General features: G+C 31.4%; 2 protein-coding genes across 2 annotated transcripts; both read right to left on the bottom strand.

The window, feature by feature from the left end:
• Positions 1–1,808: 1,808 nt before the first annotated feature.
• Positions 1,809–4,076, bottom strand: LOC126715360 (uncharacterized protein At2g34160-like). Its single transcript, XM_050415934.1, has 5 exons — positions 3,816–4,076; positions 3,609–3,657; positions 2,658–2,720; positions 2,505–2,569; positions 1,809–2,130 (listed from the first exon to the last, which is right to left on the bottom strand). The coding sequence occupies exons 1-5, from the start codon at positions 3,933–3,935 to the stop codon at positions 2,035–2,037; spliced, it is 393 nt and encodes a 130-aa protein (XP_050271891.1). The 5' UTR covers positions 3,936–4,076; the 3' UTR covers positions 1,809–2,034.
• Positions 4,077–22,237: 18,161 nt separating this feature from the next.
• On the bottom strand, positions 22,238–22,567 carry LOC126704340 (hsp70-Hsp90 organizing protein 3-like). The gene has a single exon (XM_050403334.1). The coding sequence runs from the start codon at positions 22,565–22,567 to the stop codon at positions 22,238–22,240; it is 330 nt and encodes a 109-aa protein (XP_050259291.1).
• Positions 22,568–24,181: the final 1,614 nt, after the last annotated feature.

Genomic DNA, 24,181 nt, shown 5'->3' with positions numbered 1-24,181 from the left:
ATATAACACTAAGTTTCAAACATATTCGTTAGTTCTCATCTTTTCTAAACTTATTAGCAAACTAACATCTCGAGTCTTTTAGACATGAGTTCACTATAGCAACTTAAGTCTTAGAGGTTCAAGTTGCATGTACTGGTAGAGTAGAAGAAAATGAAGGAATCAGAGGAAAACCTTCACTGGAGCTTTCGCTGTCGTTGCTTGGAGCCTTTGCTGCCTAGGTTTAGTCCGAGCTGAGGGGTTTGGGTTAGGGAGGTCTAAGGTTGCCCTCTTCATGGTTTCTATTTTTGATCTCTTGCTTCGTTGTTTTTGTTTGATCTCTCTAGTTTGTTGCTTCATTGTTTTTGTCTGATCTCTCGGGTTTATTGCTTTGTTGTTTTTGTTGATGTTGCATTATTTCTTTGGGGAGTTCCACGCGGATAATTTTCCACCTTATGGTTTCTATTTTTGATCTCTTGCTTCGTTGTTTTTGTTTGATCTCTCTAGTTTGTTGCTTCATTGTTTTTGTCTGATCTCTCGGGTTTATTGCTTTGTTGTTTTTGTTGATGTTGCATTATTTCTTTGGGGAGTTCCACGTGGATAATTTTCCACCTTAGCACTAACAGCACATAAAACTCAAGTTTTTGAGATTTGAGATGTTAGTTTCCTAAATAGTTTTGAAACGATGCTAACTAACGAAATTGTTAACATTTTGGTGTTAAATTGCAAAAAAATCCCACATCTCACAAGTGAGTAGTTAGACTGTTTTTTCACCACATTGAGATGGACTAGAATTGAAACCACAAATTTATACAGAATGATTTCAGAGGGATGCCCATCTCGTTTTGATGGTACCCTTTATCTTAAGGGATGAATACAGAATCATATCTAATTCCAATGAGTCAATTAAGAATCATATCTAATTTACAAACAATGCAACAAAATACCAATATTTTGAAATTATTTAGCAAAATATTCCTCTTTTTGAAACTCGAAATCGAGTTACAGATAGAATTTGACATTAACAATGTCGAGTTTTATGCATATTTTGCCATTTAAATTTTTTTGAAAATTTAAGTGAAACTCAACATTACTAATGTCAAGTTTCACTTAAAAATATACATAAAACTCAATTTTGAGAATATTGAATTTTACATAAAACTTGATTTTGTAAAAATCAATTTTTAAAACCATGAGCATTTTGCTAAATAATTTTAGGGATATTTTATTGCATAATTTGTAAATTTGTTGATTAAGACAGCAAAGCAACCTCATAAAAAGATTACGTTGCAATACAGTAATTTTTAATTAGACGATACATTTGATTCCAGTCCCCATGGATGTCGAAACATGAAGCACGATATAAATTTTGATCAAACCAGACGCATTGTGTTTTTTTTTCCCCCCGAAAACTTCAACATTTCTTGGACATCAAATCTCTCTCTCTCTCACACACACACACACACACACACATATATGTAACAGAAACAGTAAAAAACATATCAAACCCTCTTGCTCTTTGTTTGATTTACTAAATAGTTGTACTTTCCATGCATCATAGTTTTTGACCCTCTGAAGGCTTGTTAATACACTTACTGTGTACCCTATTTTCATTTTATTTTAATTAAGCATTTTTACTTATCAAAAGGCGTTCAGGAAACTCCCCCCCAAAATAAAAGTGTACATATACGTAACTTGAAATTACCATGCTGGGAATGTAGATGCAAAGAACTGACCCCAAATCAAATATCCAAATATATGGAAAGTACAATTCTACAATAATCTTTCAACTATGATGCATATTCTAAACAAAAGTGTCAAATTAGATATGCTTGACAAAACAGAAGCCAAAATTTAGATAAGAGAATCAACTTTTGAATAACAGACAGTTTTGGTTTCTACACTAGACAAAATTTTCACGGAAGGTTAACAAACTCCTCAGGATCACAATGTTTTAGATACCTACAAATCTCCTAAAATAAAATTGACAATAAAGTGCATTCACCAGTATTAGAACAACAAGAACAAGCCAAACCAGACACTACAAAACAAACCCCTTCAACCTTGCTCTTCGGCCTCTGCAGCTTCCCTTTCCTCTGCAGCAGCCGCCATCAATTCATCAAAGTTTTCAGTCTTCCCCAGCAATATTTCAATCTGAGAGCACAATAAACCGTTACCCATCAGCTATAAACCTCTCAACGGGAGATTGAAAAAAGAATTCAGTATATTTGGTGGGAAATTCATCATAACTACATATCAATACAAAGAATACATTGCATGTTGTGTGTGTGTGCATGCACGCATGTGCATGTTTCACTTTCACCAAATTTTGATGCCCATACCTACATCACCATTTGAATATAACAGACATAGCAGAAGTATCATAGAATAACTAGAAATAAGCAAGATGATTCATTGTGGCTAAGACAAATTCATAAGGACCTCATTCTGCAAAGACCCACTTTCCATGCATGTTGGGCAAAGTATGCCATACCAATGGGAATCGTGACACATAGCATTAACTTTACCTTTGCTTTTTGGATGGGTCGCCCCCTCGAGTCATCCTTGATATCAACAGTTGAGGTCATGATCTCTGCAGAAAGTGAATATTATTTTCAATGAGAATCAAAGTTAATTGTAAGCTCAAAACATTACAAATACACATGAAGACAAAATCTTACTCTTCTCAACAGCCAATCCATTGTTTTTCAAAATTTCTGCTATTGTAACGACTGTGGCAATAGCTGCAATCAGGACAGATACTAAGACTAGTCAGTTAAATGTGAGGATGCAACAATACTAAGACACAACCTAACAATAACAGTTAATCTGAGTCAAGCATAGCCACATCAGGTCTATTTACTATTTATCAATAGACATGGAGTATAACACATCAAGTAAGCTAACCATGAATTCCTAAGCCATAAAGGGAACCACTCTGTAAAGAAAAGAGCCTCACCTAAAGGACCAGACCCCAATGATACTTACATATACAAAAGGCATATCAAATGTACATGAACGCATATATGGCTATTTTAAAGAAATAAGAAGCAGCAAGAAAAGATTACAAGAACAAAGCAGGAATAATCTGGCCTTCTGATAACACAAATAGAATGCTTAGAAGTTAGGAACACCTCCACTGAATCTGAGAAAATTTTCTAATTTTTGATAATTCGATAGTTGGGGTTGGGGGGATTTGAACCCTGGATGTACTCTCTGTTGGAAACAAGAAGGTGCCAACTAGTTGAGCTACAAGGCTCTTGGCTAGAAAATTTTCTAATTCATGGTAGACAAATTACAATACCACTTCGCTTTGCAATCAAAACTACCGAGACACCAACCCCACAATTACAGACAAATCAGAACTAGAATTCACATCATATTTAGACAACTAAATCCCAGCCCTACACACCTCCCCATGGTAATCTATAATTAGATTAGGTAAAAGAAATGAAAACTGTATCTTAATCAAACCCAAATAAACAAACAGCTAGTAGTTAATAGTTTCCACATTTACCAACTCATATACAACACTGTGCAATTTATAAGAATACATACATACGATTACACAGAACTGCCATTGGATTTGATTAACACAAAAGCTGGGATATGATAGGTGAATGGAACATTACCCATTCCAAGAGCAGAGAGCTCAACCTCGTTATGCTGTTGCATATACCTCTGTAAACGCAATTGAAGACCAATTACAAAAAAGGCAAATCATAACCAACATTACAATTAATCCCTAAAAATTTTTTAAAAAAATACTAATTTTGGCACCAGCATAAAATACCCAAAACCCAGATCGAAAAGAATAGATGTAGTTTGAGAGAGAGAACCTTGGCGAGATTGACGTAGAAGAACAAGGGTTTCTTCGTGTTGGAGACTTGGATTCGGTTCTTCTTGTGGGAATCTCCGACCAGGTTCATGGCGTTCACTCCGTCCGTGATTTCTTCCATTTAGCTCGACTGAGTTAAACCCAAACCCTAACCCTAGTTTTCTTTTTTCTTTTTCTGTGTTCGAGAATTGTACTGCAAAGAGGGAGAGAGAAATGAAAGACCGAATTTGACACGCAAAGCAGGATAGATAGGTAAGGCTATCGAATATATGGGCCTAAAGGCCAAACTCTGTCTTGGATTAAAGGATAACCTACCTTATGATAAGTACTAAACTGCCCCATTATAATTATAATTTTTTTTTTTTTTTTTTTTTTTTTTTTTTTTTTTTGGGGTGATTGTTGTTGTTGGAAGTGTTGGATAACACTGTCTTATAGTTAGTTGTGCCAAAATATGTGTAGTTGGTTGAGTCGAAAAAGATTAGGGCCAATTATGTGAAAATTATGCTTTAAAAAAGTGTTGTAAAAACGTATTTTTAAAGTATTTATAATGCAAAAAATGTGTTTAATATTATATTTTTAATAATATATTTTCAAAAGTAAAAAAACACAAATGTGTTTGTTATGTATATGTATTTTTTTAAAAAAAAGATGACTTATTTCATATGTAAAGTAAAATTGTAAAATTATTAATAGATGCGAGTTTTTAAAAAGAGAGATAAAGAATAAGAAAGGAAGAGAAAGATGGTCCTACCAATTGTCATTTATGTAGTGTTTGGTCAAATTATGTGGGTCTTATGATTTTCAATATATTTACAATATTGTTACTCAAAAACTAAAAACTGATTAGAACGTGTTTTCAAAATACAATGTTTAAATACTATAAATTGATAATTGTGATTCAAACACTCTTAATCAAACACGCTAACTAAGCACACTTTTTTTTTGGGGGAGTTATTCTAGGATCACAGTTTTTATTATATTCTTTTCTAAAAATGTCCTATGTGGTAGACTTTGAGAATTTACTTGTCATTTTCTTAACGACTTATCAATTTTTTCTCCCACTACTCACAATTAGCCACATAAAAGAGTTATAAGGAATGTGATCCTAGAATTATTGGTGTATTTTTGTCACATAATTTTTTTAATAAGATATTTGGCTTGTTTATAAATCACCATGCAATGAGTTAGAAGAGATTCGTTTGGAGGTAAACTTTGTCCATATTACGAAAGTAGAGTATAAAGTGGAACACAAAAATGGGATAAGTAATTTGTATTCCATATATGTATGTTTTTAATTAATTTCTTTCTTTATTGTTTTGTGGGTTTGCATTAAGTTTTTGCTTATTTATTACAAATTAGTAGAAATATAATCAAATTTAAAAATTGAAAAATAATAGATTAAAACAATTAAAGGAAAAGAATTTAGCTCCAAATCAATTTGGAGCTATCTTCCTCAAACCTATTATGTAACAATTTAAAAGATCATTCATGTATATTTTTACTCACATTATTTTTTTAAGGACAAAGTTTAACTACAAAATTAGTTGTAACCTTAAGTTACAACCCTACTCAATATCTTTTTTATAGGAAGTGAATTTTGACAAATCCACCATTGGATTAAATTTTCTTCTTATATCCTCTATACTTGTTGTGGGGACTCAAGAACCGAGGAAGGGTACAACAAGTTATGACTATCATTATAAAAGCATTCTAAGGCCGAAGAGGGGACCCACCTGAGGATAGGAGGAGATGGGACAAAATACTCCTGGAAAGTCAAATGAAGAGGATGGTGTTTAGTGAGAGTCAGGGTAGGTGAAGGAAGTTTCCAGTGAAAGCTCACCTATTGCCACTGCAGTAAATGACTGGCAACAGCTTTATCAGTTGCATTAATGAGGAAGTGTCCTAAATAGTAGAATTCACAACTAAGCATCTCCTTCTACAACCTTCAACAGAAGTTTAAAGTGACAAGTGTCCTAAGGAGAGTTGGGGGGATTGTAGATGGAGGGCTAGGATGCAATTAGCTAGGGAGAATATAAAGAAAGGGGACTTCCAGATGAAAGGGATCCCAGAAAATCAAGAAAAAGATATTAGAACAAGAATAGTGGGAGAGGTAGAGAGAGATAGAGAAGAGTGTACATCCTTATGCAAGAACATTGTCCACGGGCGAGATTGTAAAGAACCATTTATACACTTAATCTTTGGCTTTCGCTCATTCATTCTTTGTCTAAATCCTCGGGCTAAGCCCAGCTTGCTTTACCCCACTCTTTTTACAAATATTTATTGATTTGGGCCTAACTAGATAGCACGAATTTCACTATTCTAAGTGAGTTTAGGTCTTTTAGATTTTTGTGTCCCTACACTTGTAAAATTTCTTAAAAATTAAAGATGGATAAAATTTAGCTACAAACTGGTTGAAGCTTTAGGCTATAATCTTACTTAATATCTTTTTATTGGAGGTGAATTTTGACAAATTCACCATTAGATTATATTTTCTTCTTATATCCTCCATACTTGCCAAATTTCTAGAAAATTAAAGATTAATAGCTATGTCATCAATAAATTGTTTAAATTGCAAGTTTTTATAGTTTAAAATTATGTATAAAATATAAGCTTATAGATCATACAGTAAATAATATTTGATTGACAAAATTTGACATGTGTATTAAGAGCATAAAGAACATACAATTCAAAGGTTAGATTTTCAAAATATGTAGTAATTTTTATTTTATTGAGTAAGGCTACAACCAATTTTGTAGCTAAACTTTGTCCATTAAAGATCAATAGATATGTCATTAATAAATTATTTGAATTGCAAGTTTTTGTAGTTTAAAATTATGCATAAAACATAATCTTATAGATTATATAGTAAATAATATACGATTGGCACAAAATTTGACGTGTATTAAGAGTGTAAAGAACAATCCAATAGTTAGATTTTCGAAATATGTAGTAATGTTAATAATATTGAGTAAGATTGTAACCTCAGGTTACAACTAATTTTGTACCTAAATTTTGTCATTTTTTTAATGAGTCATGTGACTTGTTTAATAATACACATTGATAGTCTTATAAATCGTCATGTAGTTGGCTGGACTGGAAGAGAGAGTTCCGAATTGAATTTTGTCCAAAATTTAAAGAATTTAATAAATCATAGAACAGATAATAGGTTCAAATTTATCACATCTAATAAAAATTAAGAGTTTTTGTTATTATTATTATTATTTATCTATATTACAATTTTTTGATGTTATTTTTTATGCTTTGAAAGTTAAAATTAATATTCACAAAAAACAAAAATTAAAGACATAGAGCAAATTCACCTAATAAAAAAGGGTCTAGAATTTCGATTCCCACTGCTTATATTTTTTCCTTTCTCTCTTTCTTCTTCTTTTCCTCGTGGAATTTTAATATTATCAAAATAATGGTAGATTTTACCATAAAATTAATAGTAGGATTCACTATTATGTGGGAAGGGGAAACATTATTTATTGAGTACATAATGATTACAAGTTCTCCTTCGTTTTGTTACTTAAGTTAAAATATGTATGTGTTTGAATATTGAGTTTTATAAAATTTTGTACTTTGGACCTTACAAAAGAGGGAGTGTTAGAATTATAATATAAATTTTTTATTGAACTTTTACATGATAGATTTGGATACCTACGATTGTGTGAATCATATTGGATTAGATTATATGAATTTGTTGTTCAAGCATGTCCTTAGTCCCTATTGAACATGTCCTAGGTAAATCTTGATTATGTATGAGATCACAATGAGCCTTAATTACAGAACAGGAACTTCCTGAAAATGAGGAGGGCCATGCCCTCATGAAATTTTATTTTTTTAATAGTAAATAGAAATATAAAATAAGAGAATTTGGTTAAAAAAATTTATATACCCCCTCCCAAAAATTATTGAAAACTACTTCCTCAAGTTGAAGGAGTACTGTTAGAATTATAATATAAATTTTTTATCGAACTTTTACATGATAGATTTGGATACCAACGATTGTGTGAATCATATCGGATTAGATTATATGAATTTGTTGTTCAAGCATGTCCTTAGTCCCTTATTGAACATATCCTAGGTAAATCTTGATTATGTATGAGATCACAATGAGCCTTAATTACAAAAAAGGAACTTCTTGAAAATGAGGAGGGCCATGCTCTCATGAAATTTTATTTTTTTAATAGTAAATAGAAATATAAAATAAGAAAATTTGGTTAAAAAAATTTATATACCCCCTCCCAAAAATTATTGAAAACTACTTCCTCAAGTTGAAGGAGTGTTAGAATTATAATATAAATTTTTTATCGAACTTTTACATGATAGATTTGGATACCTACGATTGTGTGAATCATATCGGATTAGATTATATGACTTTGTTGTTCAAGCATGTCCATAGTCCCTTATTGAACATGTCCTAGGTAAATCTTGATTATGTATGAGATCACAATGAGCCTTAATTACAGAAAAGGAACTTCCTGAAAATGAGGAGGGCTATGCCCTAGGGATGACAATTTTTCCCCTCTCCGCTTGACCCACCCCTCCCCACTTCGCCCCGTGCGGGTTTTCTCCGCCCCGCAAAGGTGGTGGGGTGGGGATGGGGCGAGATTTTAGACCCACACCACGGGGCATGGCGGAGATGGATTTACACTTTTTAGACCCGCCCCGCCCCGTCCCACCCCATCCTCGTCCCGCCCCGCCCCGCATTAATAAGGGTTAAATTGTAATTTTATTCTACCTTAAATTCCTACTATTTAAACAAAAATATTATCAACTTATTTTATTCTATCTAACGTGGCTCTACCTCTTTTTTCTCTCTAGCAAAGTTGGAAATAAGGTACCAATTTTAACTTTTTTTTTTTTTATTGGAAACAAATTTATATACTATTGAATTGATGATTTCATTCATGATTCATATGGTCTTTCTCAACTTACTTTTCATCATGAATATAATATAATTTTTTTTAATGAGTTACGGGTCTGTGGCTCTAAATATGTGTCTGTGTCATTGTTTTTGTAATTTTGTGTGGGCATTTGGCTGCTTAACAACACCGTTTCTTTAAACTTGTTAAAATTTTATTTTATCATGTTATGAGATTTTTGTTGTGATATTGTCTTGTTAAACATTTAGATAATATTATTTAGTTTTTGCTAAAAATTAGTTTGATTTGATAGGATAAATTTATTTATAATTTTAAGTATATTTTTATTATTGAAACATGTCATTTTATTTGAAAAAATGGTAATAGTTGTAGGGAAAATTAACAAGAAATAAAGTTTTACGGTGTAGGGCAGGACTTCGCGGGGCCTTAAGGGGCGGGGATGGGGCAAGAAATTTTCCCCATCATGCGGGGCGGGGTGGGGATGGGGCAAGAAAAATCCATGCGGGGCGGGGGCGAAGATCTCATCCTTCGGCCCTGCCCCTCCCCATTGCCATCCCTACCATGCCCTCATAAAATTTTATTTTTTTTAATAATAAATAGAAATATAAAATAAGAAAATTTGGCTAAAAAAATTTATATACCCCCTCCAAAAATTATTGAAAACTACTTCCTCAAGTTGAAGACTCAAAAAAAAAAAAAAAAAAAAAAAAAAAAAAAAGATCATGTGACCTATATTTATGACCAGTGGCCCCTCTCAGAACAAAAAAAGGGCCCTTTACTAATAAATAAATAATAATTAATTCATCAATTTAGTAGTATGCTCAACTTTGAATCCTTGAGAAGCACACCATTCTGAGCATAATTTAGCTCGGCATAATGTTTCAAAAAATTGCTAAATATTTTTTAATTGTGCTAAAAAAAACTCTTTTGATTATCAATGTGTTTATGCAGTCATTGCACTTATACTTGTTCTTCTAGTTTTTATTGCAGCTATGAAATGGATATTTTTAGTTATTAATATTATCAAAATTAATTAATATTATCAAAATTAAGTATCGCATAAAAAAAAGAAGAAGAATATGATCTTTTGCTTTTGTACATTGAAAATAAGATTATTGCAAAATTTAATACATTCATATACAATTTTCGGGATTTAAAAGAACACTAGTTCCATTCAAGGTTATTTTATATATCATCATTTTATTCAAGTAAGTGAATTTTGTTAGTTCTTAAAATTTAATATTTAGGGGAGAAATTGTCAATTTTTTTTAAAAATTATTTATGGAGATAGTAATTTTGAACAAAGGGTAATGATTTTAATTACACAATTATTTAAATTATACTTAATTGAATGTTAAGTAAAACCCATAAAGAGTATAAAGATAATTCTATAAGTGTATATTAAAAAATTTGATCGGAATATTACTCCATTCTATTATTGTATCATGTCATACCAAAATGTAAAATAAAGACATGATTATTTTCATGTGTTATCACCAAATACATGTATAAAAAAAAAGTTATTCAATTATAGATTATTGTATTCCTTATAATACTTATACTTTTTTTTTTCAAATAAAAACCATCATGCCCTGAATTTTGAAAGTGATGGTAGAAAACAAATCCTTGTAGCTGATTGGTTTATGCCAAGCTTAATAGAAAATTAGCAAACCCGGTATCAAGTGGAAGTGGGAATCATCTAATTCTAATTTCTAACTAGTTCTTTTTTTCTTTTGTGGGCCAAGCAGAACCCATTTCTAGAGATTGCATAGAAAACTTTGTAATGTGAAACAATCATAATATAAAGTTATAAATAAAGCTACCCCACACTGAAACTAACAAGAAGAGGGAGTGCCTTTTACTACCTATGAATTATGATGCTGAATATTACTCCTTGGTGAGCAAGGAGTAAACTAAAGAGAGTGATGAAATTGAATGTTGATAGAGAAATGTGGAAACTTTGGCAACAAGAATGCGTAGAGAGACTTAGTAAGGGGGGAGAATTGAACACTGTTGTTTGATTCTTTGGCATGGAGCATTTCCTAAAAGACCATCGTTGGCCAAGACTTCTTTGTGTGCATAGAAGATTCTAGACAAACACGATTACACCTCTACTGCTTTCCAATGTGTTAGTAAAATATAGGGATAAAATGGAAATTAAAATGAGGTTCTAGACTATTTAAAACAAAAAAAGAAAAAAAAAAAGAAAAAAGAGAGAGAATAAACTATTGGTAAGTTCATGTAAGATGAAGTTGGAGGGTAGAACCAATATGTGGACCAATAATATGAGAAATCAGCTTTAACTTGTTCCGTAAGTGTGAAATACAACCTGTTTGGTGAGTGGAACCCATCAACACATCCATACAATTTTTTGTTTAATCCTTCTACAGTCAGATTGTCCAAGAGCAGTCCAAACTAGACATACTATATATATATATATATATATATATATATATCTCCAGTTAATTGTTTCCCCATCTTTGTAAAGCAAATCCTCTAATGGCCTTTTAAGCCAAATCACAATTCACTAAATCTTTAGAGCATCTTCAAAAAGGCTTTTCCAACGAATTTTTCATCCAAATTTAGAGAATGAAACTACCCAAGAAAAAAAAAAGGAAAAGGATTTGAAGAGATTGCTAGAGATGCTCTTACAGTGGATATATATATGTTGATACCCCATTTTGCAACCCGCATTTAACTTTACGTGGAGAGTAAAAGGGTAATTTCACCTTGAAAATATGCATCTTAATTTTGGTCATTAGATCCTTAATCTCATTTCACCAAAATGATCTTGACGTTGTAACGATCAAATCGACTGGTCATAAGCCTTAATCAAACTATCGGATTGAAAGTTATCATAAATCAAGTTTTTATGGCCGAGATGCACTATCAAAAATTGAGTCCGATTATATGTGATTATGAACAATTGATTCCAATTGATTATAATTATAATCAATTTGAGATTAATGACGTGTCATAATTTGATTAGGTAGGACTACATTTTATGATAAGGTTGCACACCCTTAATTAATTAGATAGTTAAGTATTAATTATTTAATGAGTAATTTGTGCAATTATCTTTTAATTAGGGTAAATTTGGAACTAATTAAGTCTGAAATAGGAGTGATTGGAGACTATTAATGTTAATTGGAAACTAATTTGGGATCTATTAATATTAATTGTACTGAAATTATTTTCTAACAAATGACCTCTGTTTACCATTTCATTGATATCTCTCAAAATAGTTTGAATCTGTGAATGAGGTTCATTTTCCCATAAACTAGACATTTGGGGCTTCAATTTGAGCATAATAATGAGACAATTCCGATCATAATTGAGTAAGATATGATTTTTTGAATTTGGCTTTACAGCCTGTTATAGTAGCTACGAGAAAATCGAATTTTGCTTACTCTTCACTCCTACCAATCCCTAAATTTAATGCACCTGATTTCCCCAAATGCTAAAATAAGGTCTAGCTTCATGATTCTTTGTCAATCCTCATTAAATAACCTTCCATTCATATTTTCTTCACCACTACTATATAAACCCCCTTTTCCTCCATTCCAAAACACACAACCCCCCCCCCCCCCTCTTTTCTTTTCTCTTGAATTCTAGTGAAATAGAGTAGTCTTATCATATTTTGGTCTTCTCGAGACTCAAGGTATTGAATGAGACTCACTCTCCCTCTCCTAATTCTTTTTTTCCTCCACCTTTAGAACCTCCACCAAGAGTTTCCTCCTCCATCGTATGGATCTTGTATGAAGGTATAATCTCTTTCTCTAACTTGTTTTTTTAATGTTGTCATGATGAGAATTTAAGATTAAAGCGTGATAGTAATTATTTAAATTCCCTTGAATATGTTTGAATGTTCCTAAATGTTCTTCACATGTTCTTGATTGTTAATTACATGTTTATGCATAACACTAGTTTTGATCTTAAATCCACATCAAAAAATATGAAAAAGATGTTTGTTTAATAATTCTTTCAAATCCTTGAATCTAGAATATCACCATCCACATACATTCATTAGAATTTATTTTTTAATCCAAATGAAATGCATAATAAATTGAATTAGGGTTTATCACATGCACACACATTAAATTCAACATGCAAATTGATTGATAACATATTGGATGATGTGATATAAATGTTGGCCACCATAGTCTAAAAGATCGGTTTCACCGGGCAAGGTGGGTGCTTAACACCTTCCCATCTTGTAACATAGCCTCTAAGCTTTGATCAGGGGTTGATAGGTCAATGCGTATCCATGTAATTTTCAATTTCTAGATTGTAACTAGGAAAAATTGCCGTGTACTTTATCTTAGATTGTATCTAGGACCAAAGCCATGTAATTTCCTACGATTAATGTAAATTCAATTTTAAATCAATAAAATGAAGAATTTTTCAATTTTGGTTTTCTTATTTATTCCAATAATTAAATAAGTGGCAACTCCATTGTAAAACCCTTAATCTAAAGGGGAAAATATAATTAGTTAAACCTCCATTTTGAGAGACAATAACACGACTCTATCCATTCACGTGGGTTTAGCCTAACATCCAAAAAAAAAAGGGCCGGGGGCGCGGTCTCTCACAATATATATATATATATATTTATATTTATATGTCTTTAGATCCACAACATCTTTGTAAGTTTCATGTATTTTGGCATTGTCAAACCATGCCAAATTATGTTATTTTATTGAGTTTTGATGTGTTTTAAAGTTGTAATTGAAGATCAAGCTATAGATACAAAGTTTGCTAAAGTAAAGTGCATTTTCAGCATGTACCTTGATAGCTGGCTTGATACCTCTCACTAGCTATCTTGATGCCTCTCGATCTATCGAGATTACTTTATGCCTTGTTGATAGCGAACTTGATACCTCTTGATCTATCGGGTTTTGCGTTTCAACAAAAATCAGTAATGCGAAAAAGTTCATAACTTGTTCGTTTGAAGCCTAAATTGAGATCCGTTTGAACCGGTATTTAAAGGACATTATAAGCCATCTATTAGAAGGCCTTTTTAGAGAGAGAGAGAGAGAGAGACTCCATTTGTGCAGTTAGAGTTTTTGTAACCAAGTTCTCCCAAATTCAACATACCAAAGAGTTTCAAAGTAAATTTGAAGTTCGTTTGATGAAAAAGCTAAAGTCTACAGACTTGTTGCTATCAAGAAAACCTTCAAGAAGTTCTTGGAGCCATTTGAAGGTTCCTATTGTGATTGCACTACAGGTGCGTCATCTATCAAGGCGTTCATATATTGAAGAGTTCAAAAGTTCTAATGCGATAAAAGGTTTCTACTATAAATTCATCTATTGGGATTTGAAAAGTCTAGGGACAAAAGTTTTTTTACCAAATCTTAAACTTCTCTTTACTATAGTGGATTGCCTTTTGGGAAGATTTCTCCCTAAGTTTTTTTACTGTGAAACTAGTTTGATTTATTAGTTTTCCCGAGTCATTTTTTCTTTTGTGTGTGTGTTTTTTATTTTTTTATTTTATGTATCTCTTCAAAATGTTTTTCTCCAACAGTTGTTTTATCATTTTTAAATGGGAAAAAAAATTGTTTTTACAACCATTGCTCTTTATGTGGTGGGGGGGGGGGGGGGGGAGTTTTATTTGTTTGCATTTCATGTATGCATTTTCCCCTTAGTTTCCATAGTATCTTGTTGTCATTCTATTCATGTTTGTTTATGGATTCTTTATGCCCCATTGATCTTCTTTATGTTTCCCTTGTGAAATTTTATAGCTTTTTGTGCCCCATGTCAATCATGACAAAAAGGGGGAGAAAATGTAGTTTTTAGATGCTAGGGGGAGTAATACATGTTTGTGTAAGGAGGAAATGTGTTTTATTTGCTTAAGAGGAGAGCAATATGTACTTTGGGGTTATGTGCCCATTTTTTATTGGTATACTGTATACATAATCTTGAGCTTTACTTATTTATTATTTGTAATTGTTTTCCACATAGTGCACATAACGTGTTTGTTAAATACTTTTCAGGAAGACAAGTATGGAGCCAATCAAGACAGTCAATTCTAGTTTATGCTATGATTTCTTGGGATTGGTTTTTTTAGATTAGGCTAGTTTATTTGAATATGGGTTCATTCTTTGTAATCTGTTTATTATTGTATTGAGCTTACTTTTGTACTTGAGATTTTGTCATGGATTGACAAAAGGGGAGATTGTTAGGTTTATGTGTTTTGTTATTGTCAAACCATGACAAATTATGTTCTTTAATTGAGTTTTGATGTGTTTTAAAGTTGAAATTGAAGATTAGGTTGAAGAAACAAAGTCTGCCCAAGAAAAGTGCATTTTCAGCATGTACCTCATGGCTAGCTCAATACCTCTCGTTAGCTATCTTGATACCTCATTGATACCTCTCAATCTATCGAGATTACCTTTTGCCTCCTTTATAGCTAACTCGATATCTATTGATCTATCGAGCTTTGCATTTCAACAAAAATCGGTAACGTGAAAAAGCCTATAACTTGTTTGTTTAAAGCTCAAAGTGAGATCTATTTGAATAAGTATTTAAAGGATGTTATAAGCCATCTATTAGAAAGATTTTTAAAGAGAGAGAAACACATCATTTTTGCAGCTATGGTTTTTGTAACCAAGTTCTCTCAAATTAATCATACAAAAAAGTTTCAAAGTAAATCTGAAGTTTGTTTGATGAAGAAGTTGAAGCCATAGCAACCACCACAGACTTGTTGTTGTAAAAAAAAAAAACTTTAAGAAGTTCTTAGAGTTATTCGGAGGTTCCTGTTATGATTGCATGTGCGTCATATGTCAAGGCGTTCATATATTGAAGAGTTCAGAGGTTCTAATGCGGTAAAAGGTTATTACTGTAAGTTCATCTACTGGGATTATAGAGTTTAGGGACAAAGGTTTTGTACTAGATATTAACTTCTCTTTATTATAGTGCATTGATTTTTTTGGAAGGCCCCCCTAGGTTTTTTTTTAGTGAAACTAGTTTGTTTCATTAGGTTTTGTACATGATATTGATGTTTGTTTGTTTAACCAAAAACTATTAATAATATATCTAATTAACAACTTGGCTGTAAAACTAGTTAATTCTATGAAATTGGGGTCTAAATTTCCCAATACTCTTCATCATATCAAATATATATATATATATGAGCAGAGACCTCATGCAAGAGAGCATGAGGTTTTACGAAGTGGCGCCCTTCTTTGATAACTTAGCCATCCTTTTTTATTTATTTATTTTATAGTTACATCTCATCATTTAACACTACTCTTCTCTCTCTCTCTCTCTCTCTCTCTCTCTTTTCCACTTCCCTCTCTCTCTCTCTCTCTTTTCCACTTCCCCCATCAATTCAATTGGCTATTCAAAATTTCAGACCCTTCAATTGCCCACCCCTTTCAATTTCCTTCTCTTTTCTTCTTTACACAATTATATCTTAGCATAATTCTAGCCTAGACTAAATCACTATTATAAATGCTCACAATTTTTGAAGTGACTCTTTATCAGTTATAAATGCTTTCAGCAGTCAAGTAGAAAATACATCAAAGGATCGTCCATCTCAAAGAGGATGCAAAGCTTGCTATATTAGATTTATGAGCACGAAATTTTGAGCACGTCAAGCTCAAGTTAACAAGGCTGCACACCGAATAGCTAACAAGGCTGCAATGTTTCTAGATAGTCCTTCCATTTAGTTTAAGGATGTGTCGGATTGTATTGCTAATATTGCAAAAGACCAGTCTAAAGGCCATCTGTGATTCTCTCTTTTCTTTAATGTGATAAAAATTGGTCTTCTTCTCAAATTATAAAATAAAATGACTAAATCACAGTTACAATATGCCCTCTTACTATCACTTATTTTTTCTTTTTAAGTTTTTTTTTTTTTTTCCTTTCTAAAATTTTTAATTTGTCAATACGATTTCTAGCTTTGCATGATTAATCACAAGCAATGACAAAGGCAATGGCAAGGAATCCAAGCATATCCAATTTTTCTCTCTCCTTTGTAAAAATCACCAATATATTAGCATAATCGAAATTTCCCTTTGATGCCGATTTTTCCTTTTATTTCTTTCATTTTTTATGTTATTCTTCAACTATTCAATTGTCGATGTTGATGGTTTGTGACTAATATATTTTTGGTGGGTTGGTTAGGATTTGGTTTGCCAGTGATGAGAAAGGGTGTTTGGGATTTATAAATCTCTACAAGTTTCAAATTTTCTATTGCTAGACATATTCTTCATTTCATGTTTTACAATTTTTATTTTGTAATTGTGTTTTATCCCTTCAATTTGTATACATCTTACATTTTTATGATAACCAAATGTAACTGTGTAAAAAAAGGCAAATCATAACCAACATTACAATTAATCCCTAAAAAATACTAATTTTGGCACCAGCATGAAATACCCAAAACCTAGATTGAAAATAATAGATGTAGTTTGAGAGAGAGAACCTTGGTGACATTGACGTAGAAGAGCAAGGGTTTCTTGGTGTTGGAGACTTGAATTCGGTTCTTCTTGTGGGAATCTCCGACTAGGTTCATGGCATTCACTCCATCTGTGATTTCTTACATTTAGCTTGACTTAGTTAAATCCAAACCCTAACCCTAGTTTTCTTTTTTCTTTTTCTGTGTTCAAGAATTGTACTGCAGAGGGAGAGAGAGAAATGAAGGCCCGAATTTGACACGCAAAGCAGGATAGATAGGTAAAGCTAAAGAATATATGGTCTTAAAGGCCAAACTCCGTCTTTGGATTAAAAGGTAACCTACCTTATAATAAGTACTAAACTGCCCTATTATAATTATAATTTATTTTTTTTGGTGATTGTTGTTGTTGGAATTGTTATCTCTTATAGTTAGTTGAGCCAAAATATGTGTGGATGTGTTGGGAAAAGATTAGGGCCAAGTTTGGCATGTAATTGCAAACATCTTTTAAAATGATGTGAAAATTATGCTCTAAAAAAGTGTTGTAAAAACGCATTTTTAAAGTATTAATAATGCAAAAAATGTGTTTGTTATTATATTTTTAATAATATATTTTTAAAAGTAAAAAAACATAAATGTGTTTGTTATGTATATGTATTTAAAAGAGAAGAAGATAATGACTTATTTCATATGTAAAGTAAAATTGTAAAATTATTAATAGATGCGAGTTTTTAAAAAGATAGACATAGAATAAGAAAGGAAGAGAAAGAGGGTCCTACCAATTGTCATTTATGGAGTGTTTGGTCAAATTATTTGGGTCTTATGATTTTCAATATGTTTACAATATTGTTACTCAAAAACTAAAAACTGATTAGAATGTGTTTTCAAAATACAATGTTTAAATACTGTAAATTGATAATTGTGATTCAAACACTCTTAATCAAACATACTAACTAAGCACACTTTCTTTTGGGGAGTTATTCTAGGATCACAGTCTTTATTATATTCTTTTCTAAAAATGTCCTATGTGGTAGACTCTGAGAATTTACCTGTCATTTTCATAAGGACTTATCAATTTTTTTTCCACCACTCATAATGCATAAAAGAGTTATGTGGAATGTGATCCTAGAATTATTGGTGTATTTTCATCACATAATTTTTTTAATAAGATATTTGGCTTGTTTATAAATCACCATGCAATGAGTTAGAAGAGATTTGTTTGGAGGTAAAATTTGTCCATATTAAGAAAGTAGAGTATAAAGTGGAACACAAAAATGGGATAAGTGATTTGTATTCCATATATGTATGTTTTTTAATTAATTAATTTCTTTATTGTTTTGTGGGTTTGCATTAAGTTTTTGCTTATTTATTACAAATTAGTAGAAATATAATCATTTTTAAAAATTGAAAAATAATAGATTAAAACAATTAAAGGAAAAGAATTTAGCTCCAAATCAATTTGGAGCTATCTTCCTCCAACCTATTATGTAACGATTTGAAAGACCATTCGTGTATATTTTTAGTCACATTATTTTTTTAAGGACAGAGTATAACTACGAAATTAGTTGTAACCTTAGGTTACAACCCTACTCAATATCTTTTTATTGGAAATTGATTTTGACAAATCCACAATTGGATTAAATTTTCTTCTTATATCCTCCATGCTTGTAAAATTTCTAGAAAATTAAAGATAGACAAAGTTTAGCTACAAAATTGGTTGTAGCCACCTTACTTAATATCTTTTTATTAGAGGTGAATTTTGACAAATTCACCATTAGATTATATCTTTTTCTTATATTCTCCATGCTTGCAAAATTTATAGAAAATTAAAGATTAATAGCTATGTCATCAATAAATTATTTAAATTGCAAGTTTTGTAGTTTAAAATTATGCATAAAATATAAGCTTATAGATGAGAGAGTAAATAATATTTGATTGACACAAAATTTGACATGTGTATTAAGAGCGTAAAGAACATGCAATTCAACGGTTAGATTTTCAAAATATGTAGTAATTTTTATTTTATTGAGTAAGGTTGTAGCCTTAGGCTACAACCAATTTTGTAGCTAAATTTTGTCAATTAAAGATCAATAGATATGTCATTAATAAATTGTTTGAATTGCAAATTTTTGTAGTTTAAAATTATGCATAAAACATAATCTAATAGATCATATAATAAATAATATACGATTGACACAAAATTTGACATGTGTATTAAGGGTGTAAAGAACAATCCAATAGTTAGATTTTTGAAATGTGTAGTAATGTTAATGATATTGAGTAAGATTGTAGTCTCAGACTACAACTAATTTTGTACCTAAATTTTGTTATTTTTTTTAATGAGTCATGTGACTTGTTTAATAATACACATTGATAGTCTTATAAATCGTCATATAGTTGGTTAGACTGGAAGAGAGAGCTCCAAACAAGTTTGGAATTGAATTTTGTCCAAAATTTAAAGAATTTAGGGTCTATTTGGATACCACTTATTGTTGAAAACTAAAAACTTATTGCTGAAAACATTATAGCAAAATAATTTTTAAACTATGAATAGTGCCCGTGGGACCCAATTTTAAAGTTACATTTACGTTTTTCCGTACTTGCTGGTCCATGAACAGTGCACAGAACCCTGGGAAAAATGTAAAACGCTTGCCAAACGCACACTTAATAAAACAGATAATAGTTTCAAATTTATCACATCTAATAAAAAAAAGAGTTTTTGTTGTTATTATTATTATTATTATTTATCTATATTACAATTTTTTGATGTTATTTTTTATGCTTTGAAAGTTAAAATTAATATTCACAAAAAATCAAAAATTAAAGACACAGAGTAAATTCACCTAATAAAAATTGGTCTAGAATTTCGATTCCCACTGCTCTTTTTTTTTTTTCCTCTCTCTCTTTCTCCTTCTCTTCCTCATGGAATTTTAATATTCTCAAAATAATGGTAAATTTCACCATAAAATTGATTAGTAGGATTCACTGTTATGTGGAAAGAGGAAACATTATTTATGGAGTACGTAATGATTACAAGTTCTCCTTTATTTTGTTACTCAAGTTAAACTATGTTAATTTTCCTTGAAATGTCAGTGTGTTAATTGAAATTGTGTCTTACTTTCCATCGCAAACTTAGAAAACAACTCTCGAAAGTCTGAACACTCAGACCATTTCCCATTCTTCAAGGAAATATTATATTATGAGACAGTTGTAGAAAGGAAAAATTTATGATCAACCATAAATTGTCATATCATACCATTAAATTCATATGGTATGATAAATTGCAAAGCGCCAGGTGCTACTTAGTGAGTCTCATTGCCATTATTAAGAGATCAATGGAAATTTACCATGTGTCATTAAATAAAAATTAAAAAGAAGATTCAAGGGTCAATCACATGTTGATATGTGTTGATATTTAATTTAAAATGACACAAGCAATCTAATTAACCACTCCGGTGTGTTATTTAAAATTAAGACACTTTAGCTAATCAAATAGTGTAACGTATACTTTAAAGTCCTTCCAATTAAATTAAGACACGAGTCATTAATCATATAGTCAATCATGTATCATTAAACCTCCTAAAGACTCTTATAAATAAAGGCTCTCATCAGTCCTGTAGAAGCACATAGTCTCAAAACTCTACCAAAATTAAGCTTCAAGCCTCCAAAGCCTCCAAGAATTTCAACCATTGAATTCAAGCTCCAAAGCCTTGAAAAACTTTTACATCAAAATCTTCAAATACAAAAAATATTCATCCTTTAAAGCCTTAAAGTTCTATTGGAATTAAGTTCCAAAACCCCAAAGAACTTCTACATCAAGATATTCGAATACAAAGCACGTTCATTTGAATCCTCCTTCAAAGTCTCAGAGTTCTACTAGAATCAAGTTGCAAGGCCTCCAGAAACTTCAAAAGACACTTAATTAGAGCTTTACGGATTTAAGCATCTAAAGTCTCAAATAACTTTTACTCCAAATCTTCGAAGACTAAGAACAAATAGTTTCTAACAATCGCACAACCAAAGATTCATTGCAATTCCATTGCAAAGACCTTTCAATCCATCTTTCAATTAAAATGAATGACAATTTGTGTTTCAAAGTAGGACTACATCAGCTCACGTGCATGCTAAGATGCTCATATTCTTTTTTCTTTTTCTTTTTTTTCTTTCTAAAGTTTAATAATTTCCATTATTCATAATTTGGGGTTGTTGCATTCTTTAATTACAAAAATATCTTAATATCTTAATTTTCTTGTCTTTAGCTTTTGAGTCAAGTAATAAGGTGTGAGATTCTTTAGGAAAAGTGAGGGATTAAGAAGAGAGACAAATGTAATTGTTACATAAAATAAATTATCTCTAATTCTTTGAGAAAGTTTAATCTCATAATTATTTCTCTCACCAATTGATGGTCGTAAAATTTATGTAGAATTACATACCATACTTGAAAGTTGAAATAAATCAGGTGGAGAGCAAAGAAGAAACTTGGTCTCAGTTGCAAATAGATCTTCTATGGATAGTTATGGATGGCCTGCAATGTGTTGATAACTTGACTTTGGCTATTGGTTGCAAGTACTAGCAGTCTGAAATGAAAGTTATCCAAATAAAGAGCACATAATTGGTAATAGATTTCCAAGGCTAATGGAGAATGAGATCACAAACTGGTGTTGAGATCATACACAAATTCAGAAGCATACACATTGGAAAAAGATATAGAATAAGAGATTAAAAAATTGTGAAAGAGCACTACCATCAGGTGTGCTAAATGTGCCAAATGTCAAATATTTGGCACATTTGACACACCAAACATAAAAACAAGCCCACATCAGCCGTTCTAAATCTCAAAAAATTTAGAACATGTCTACAGTACCGTCTTAAATATAAGACGGTACAGACAAAAATGCCATACACTGTTTAGCTTTATTTAATTCGTTTTTTCTCTCTCCTCTCCCTCATTTGTCTCTCTCCGTCTCTCTGTCTGCATCATCTTCTCGAAATCAGGCTGTTGAAGGTAAGCCCCAGTGGATGGATCTGCAGTCAGCTTGGCCCACATTTCCGGACCGGAGAAAGCATCGCCGAAGAGATTGTTTCCTGGCGGCGGAGGTCCGGCGCGGGACCGAGAATCCGAGGCTTAAGCATCGGCTAAGCCGGATTTGAGAGCCTCGTTGTTAGGGTCGTATTCGAGACTTTCTTGTAAGCTGAAACGGCGTCGTCGTAGTGAGCCAAGTCGAGATGAGCCGCATCGAGTCTTCTATAACCCTTGGACCAGTTTGGTTTGAGCTCTACGGTCTTCTTAGCATCGGTCAAGGCCTCGGAGTACTTGTTGATAGAAACGTAGGCGGCGGATCGGTTAGAATAGAGGACGTGGTTGGTCGGAGGGAGATTGATTGCTTCGGAGAAGTGGCGTATGGCGGTGGGGAAGTCGCCGGCGGAGAACACCTCATTGCCTTTGGCTTTGGCTTCTTTAGCCATTAATCAAAGAGTAGGAAATAATATATTATTTTAATATGTAGTAAATATTATTTTAATGTATAGAATTGAAGTATAAAACATCTGATAAATGCTATGTTGTAAAATGATGTGTTAAAATGATAAAGTGGATTTTTGATGTGTCAAAATGGCATTTTTTTTGAAAGACCTGATGAGAATGCTCTAGTAAAAAATTATAGAAACAAAAACACACAAACTAATAAATTAATAATAATTTCAATAATGTCAAAGGAAAATAACCTTTTTGAAATTGGAGATGCTGAAGAAGTGAGCAAATAATTGAGGCAATATAAAAGACTGCAAAGAAATTGAAAAAGAGAAGTGTGAGATTTTTTAGAATTGTGTGTGCTAATTTTTAGAAAAAAGATGCATCAAAAGTGTGTGAGATGAGATAATGTGTGCTAATTTTTAGGAAAAAAAATGTGTTTTTGTAATTGTTGATAATTTTTTTTTAAAATTATTTTAAAAGTAGTTAATGCTTTTTCAGACCATAAAAAAAAAAAAAAAAAAAATGGTGCTAAGAACTTGCGGCCATTTGTTTTGAAAACAAGAAAAAAATTTAATAAAAAAAAAAAAGAGAACTTAAATTTGGAAGGAAATATAGGCTAAAATTTAGGATTTTGAAAATGGATAGTTTTAACTTTTAATGATATATATATATTTTTACCAAGTGGTCCTCAAGTTTTATCTCTATTTAAATTTAAAGTTTAGGAGTATTTTTGAATTAAGAAATTGAGGTTCTCAAACATGAAAACCTCTTAAATAATAATATAGATATCACTACTTCTAACTTCGAACTAAGTCAATGATTTTCCCCTTTTTATTATTTTTTTTTTCCAACACTTACATGTTTCCTTCTTTCTCTTTTCTTCTTTGAATTTAAGTTTTCCCTTACTCCCTAATGTATCTCAAGGTTTTTTTTTTTTTTTTTTTTTTTTTTTTCAAATCAATTCTTCTTTATTTTGAATTTGAAGGGAGGAAAAAAAAAAATACTCATACTATAAAATCATTACTATAACTTCTCGTCCATATCCCTTAAATTTAGACACTACCAATATCCCAATATTTCCTGAATGACAAGTCAGTTAAATCCCCTCCCTCTCTTTCTCTCTGACACATAAACAGAGGTAGTTTTCTTAAGAGAAATGCTATGTCTACAATATTTTCATAGCATTTTCACAACAAATTTTAAATGATAAGTTGTTATTAGTTGTTATATACGGATGAGTAAAAAGTAATTTAAGTTTTAAATTCAAATTAGAATCAATATCAACTTTTCACCTATGATTTATTGTGAAAATATTATGAAAATGTTATAGACGTAGCACGTCTCTTTTCTTAATGCTCATTCTCTTTTGTCATCTTGCTATTAACATCAATTTTTTTTTTTTATCAATCTCAACCTCTAGGATTTCTCCCAAAAAAAAAAAAAAAACTGACTCTCTAGGTACTTATTTTTACGTTTGTTTACTAGTGAATTTCTTTATTTATTTAACAATAATTTTGTTTATCAGTCTCAGCCTTCATGTACGTTTCTTTACAATTGTTGACCATTGAATTTATTCATTTATTTCTGTTTTACTTTTTTTTTTTTTA

The sequence above is a fragment of the Quercus robur genome, chromosome 2 (genome assembly GCF_932294415.1).
Source record: "Quercus robur chromosome 2, dhQueRobu3.1, whole genome shotgun sequence".
In the NCBI taxonomy this organism is placed as follows: Eukaryota; Viridiplantae; Streptophyta; class Magnoliopsida; order Fagales; family Fagaceae; genus Quercus; species Quercus robur.
The sequence above is the reverse complement of the archived record's forward strand: the minus strand, read 5'-3'. Positions and strand labels throughout refer to the sequence as shown.

Excerpts from the sequence above, each read along its gene's own strand:
- LOC126704340 (XM_050403334.1), bottom strand. The coding sequence starts at position 22,567 with ATGGCTAAAGAAGCCAAAGCCAAAGGCAATGAGGTGTTCTCCGCCGGC.
- LOC126715360 (XM_050415934.1), bottom strand. The coding sequence starts at position 3,935 with ATGGAAGAAATCACGGACGGAGTGAACGCCATGAACCTGGTCGGAGAT. Across the intron at positions 3,658-3,815 it reads TCTACGTCAATCTCGCCAAG|AGGTATATGCAACAGCATAA; the intron begins GTTCTCTCTCTC and ends TTGCGTTTACAG. Across the intron at positions 2,721-3,608 it reads GCTCTCTGCTCTTGGAATGG|CTATTGCCACAGTCGTTACA; the intron begins GTAATGTTCCAT and ends TCCTGATTGCAG.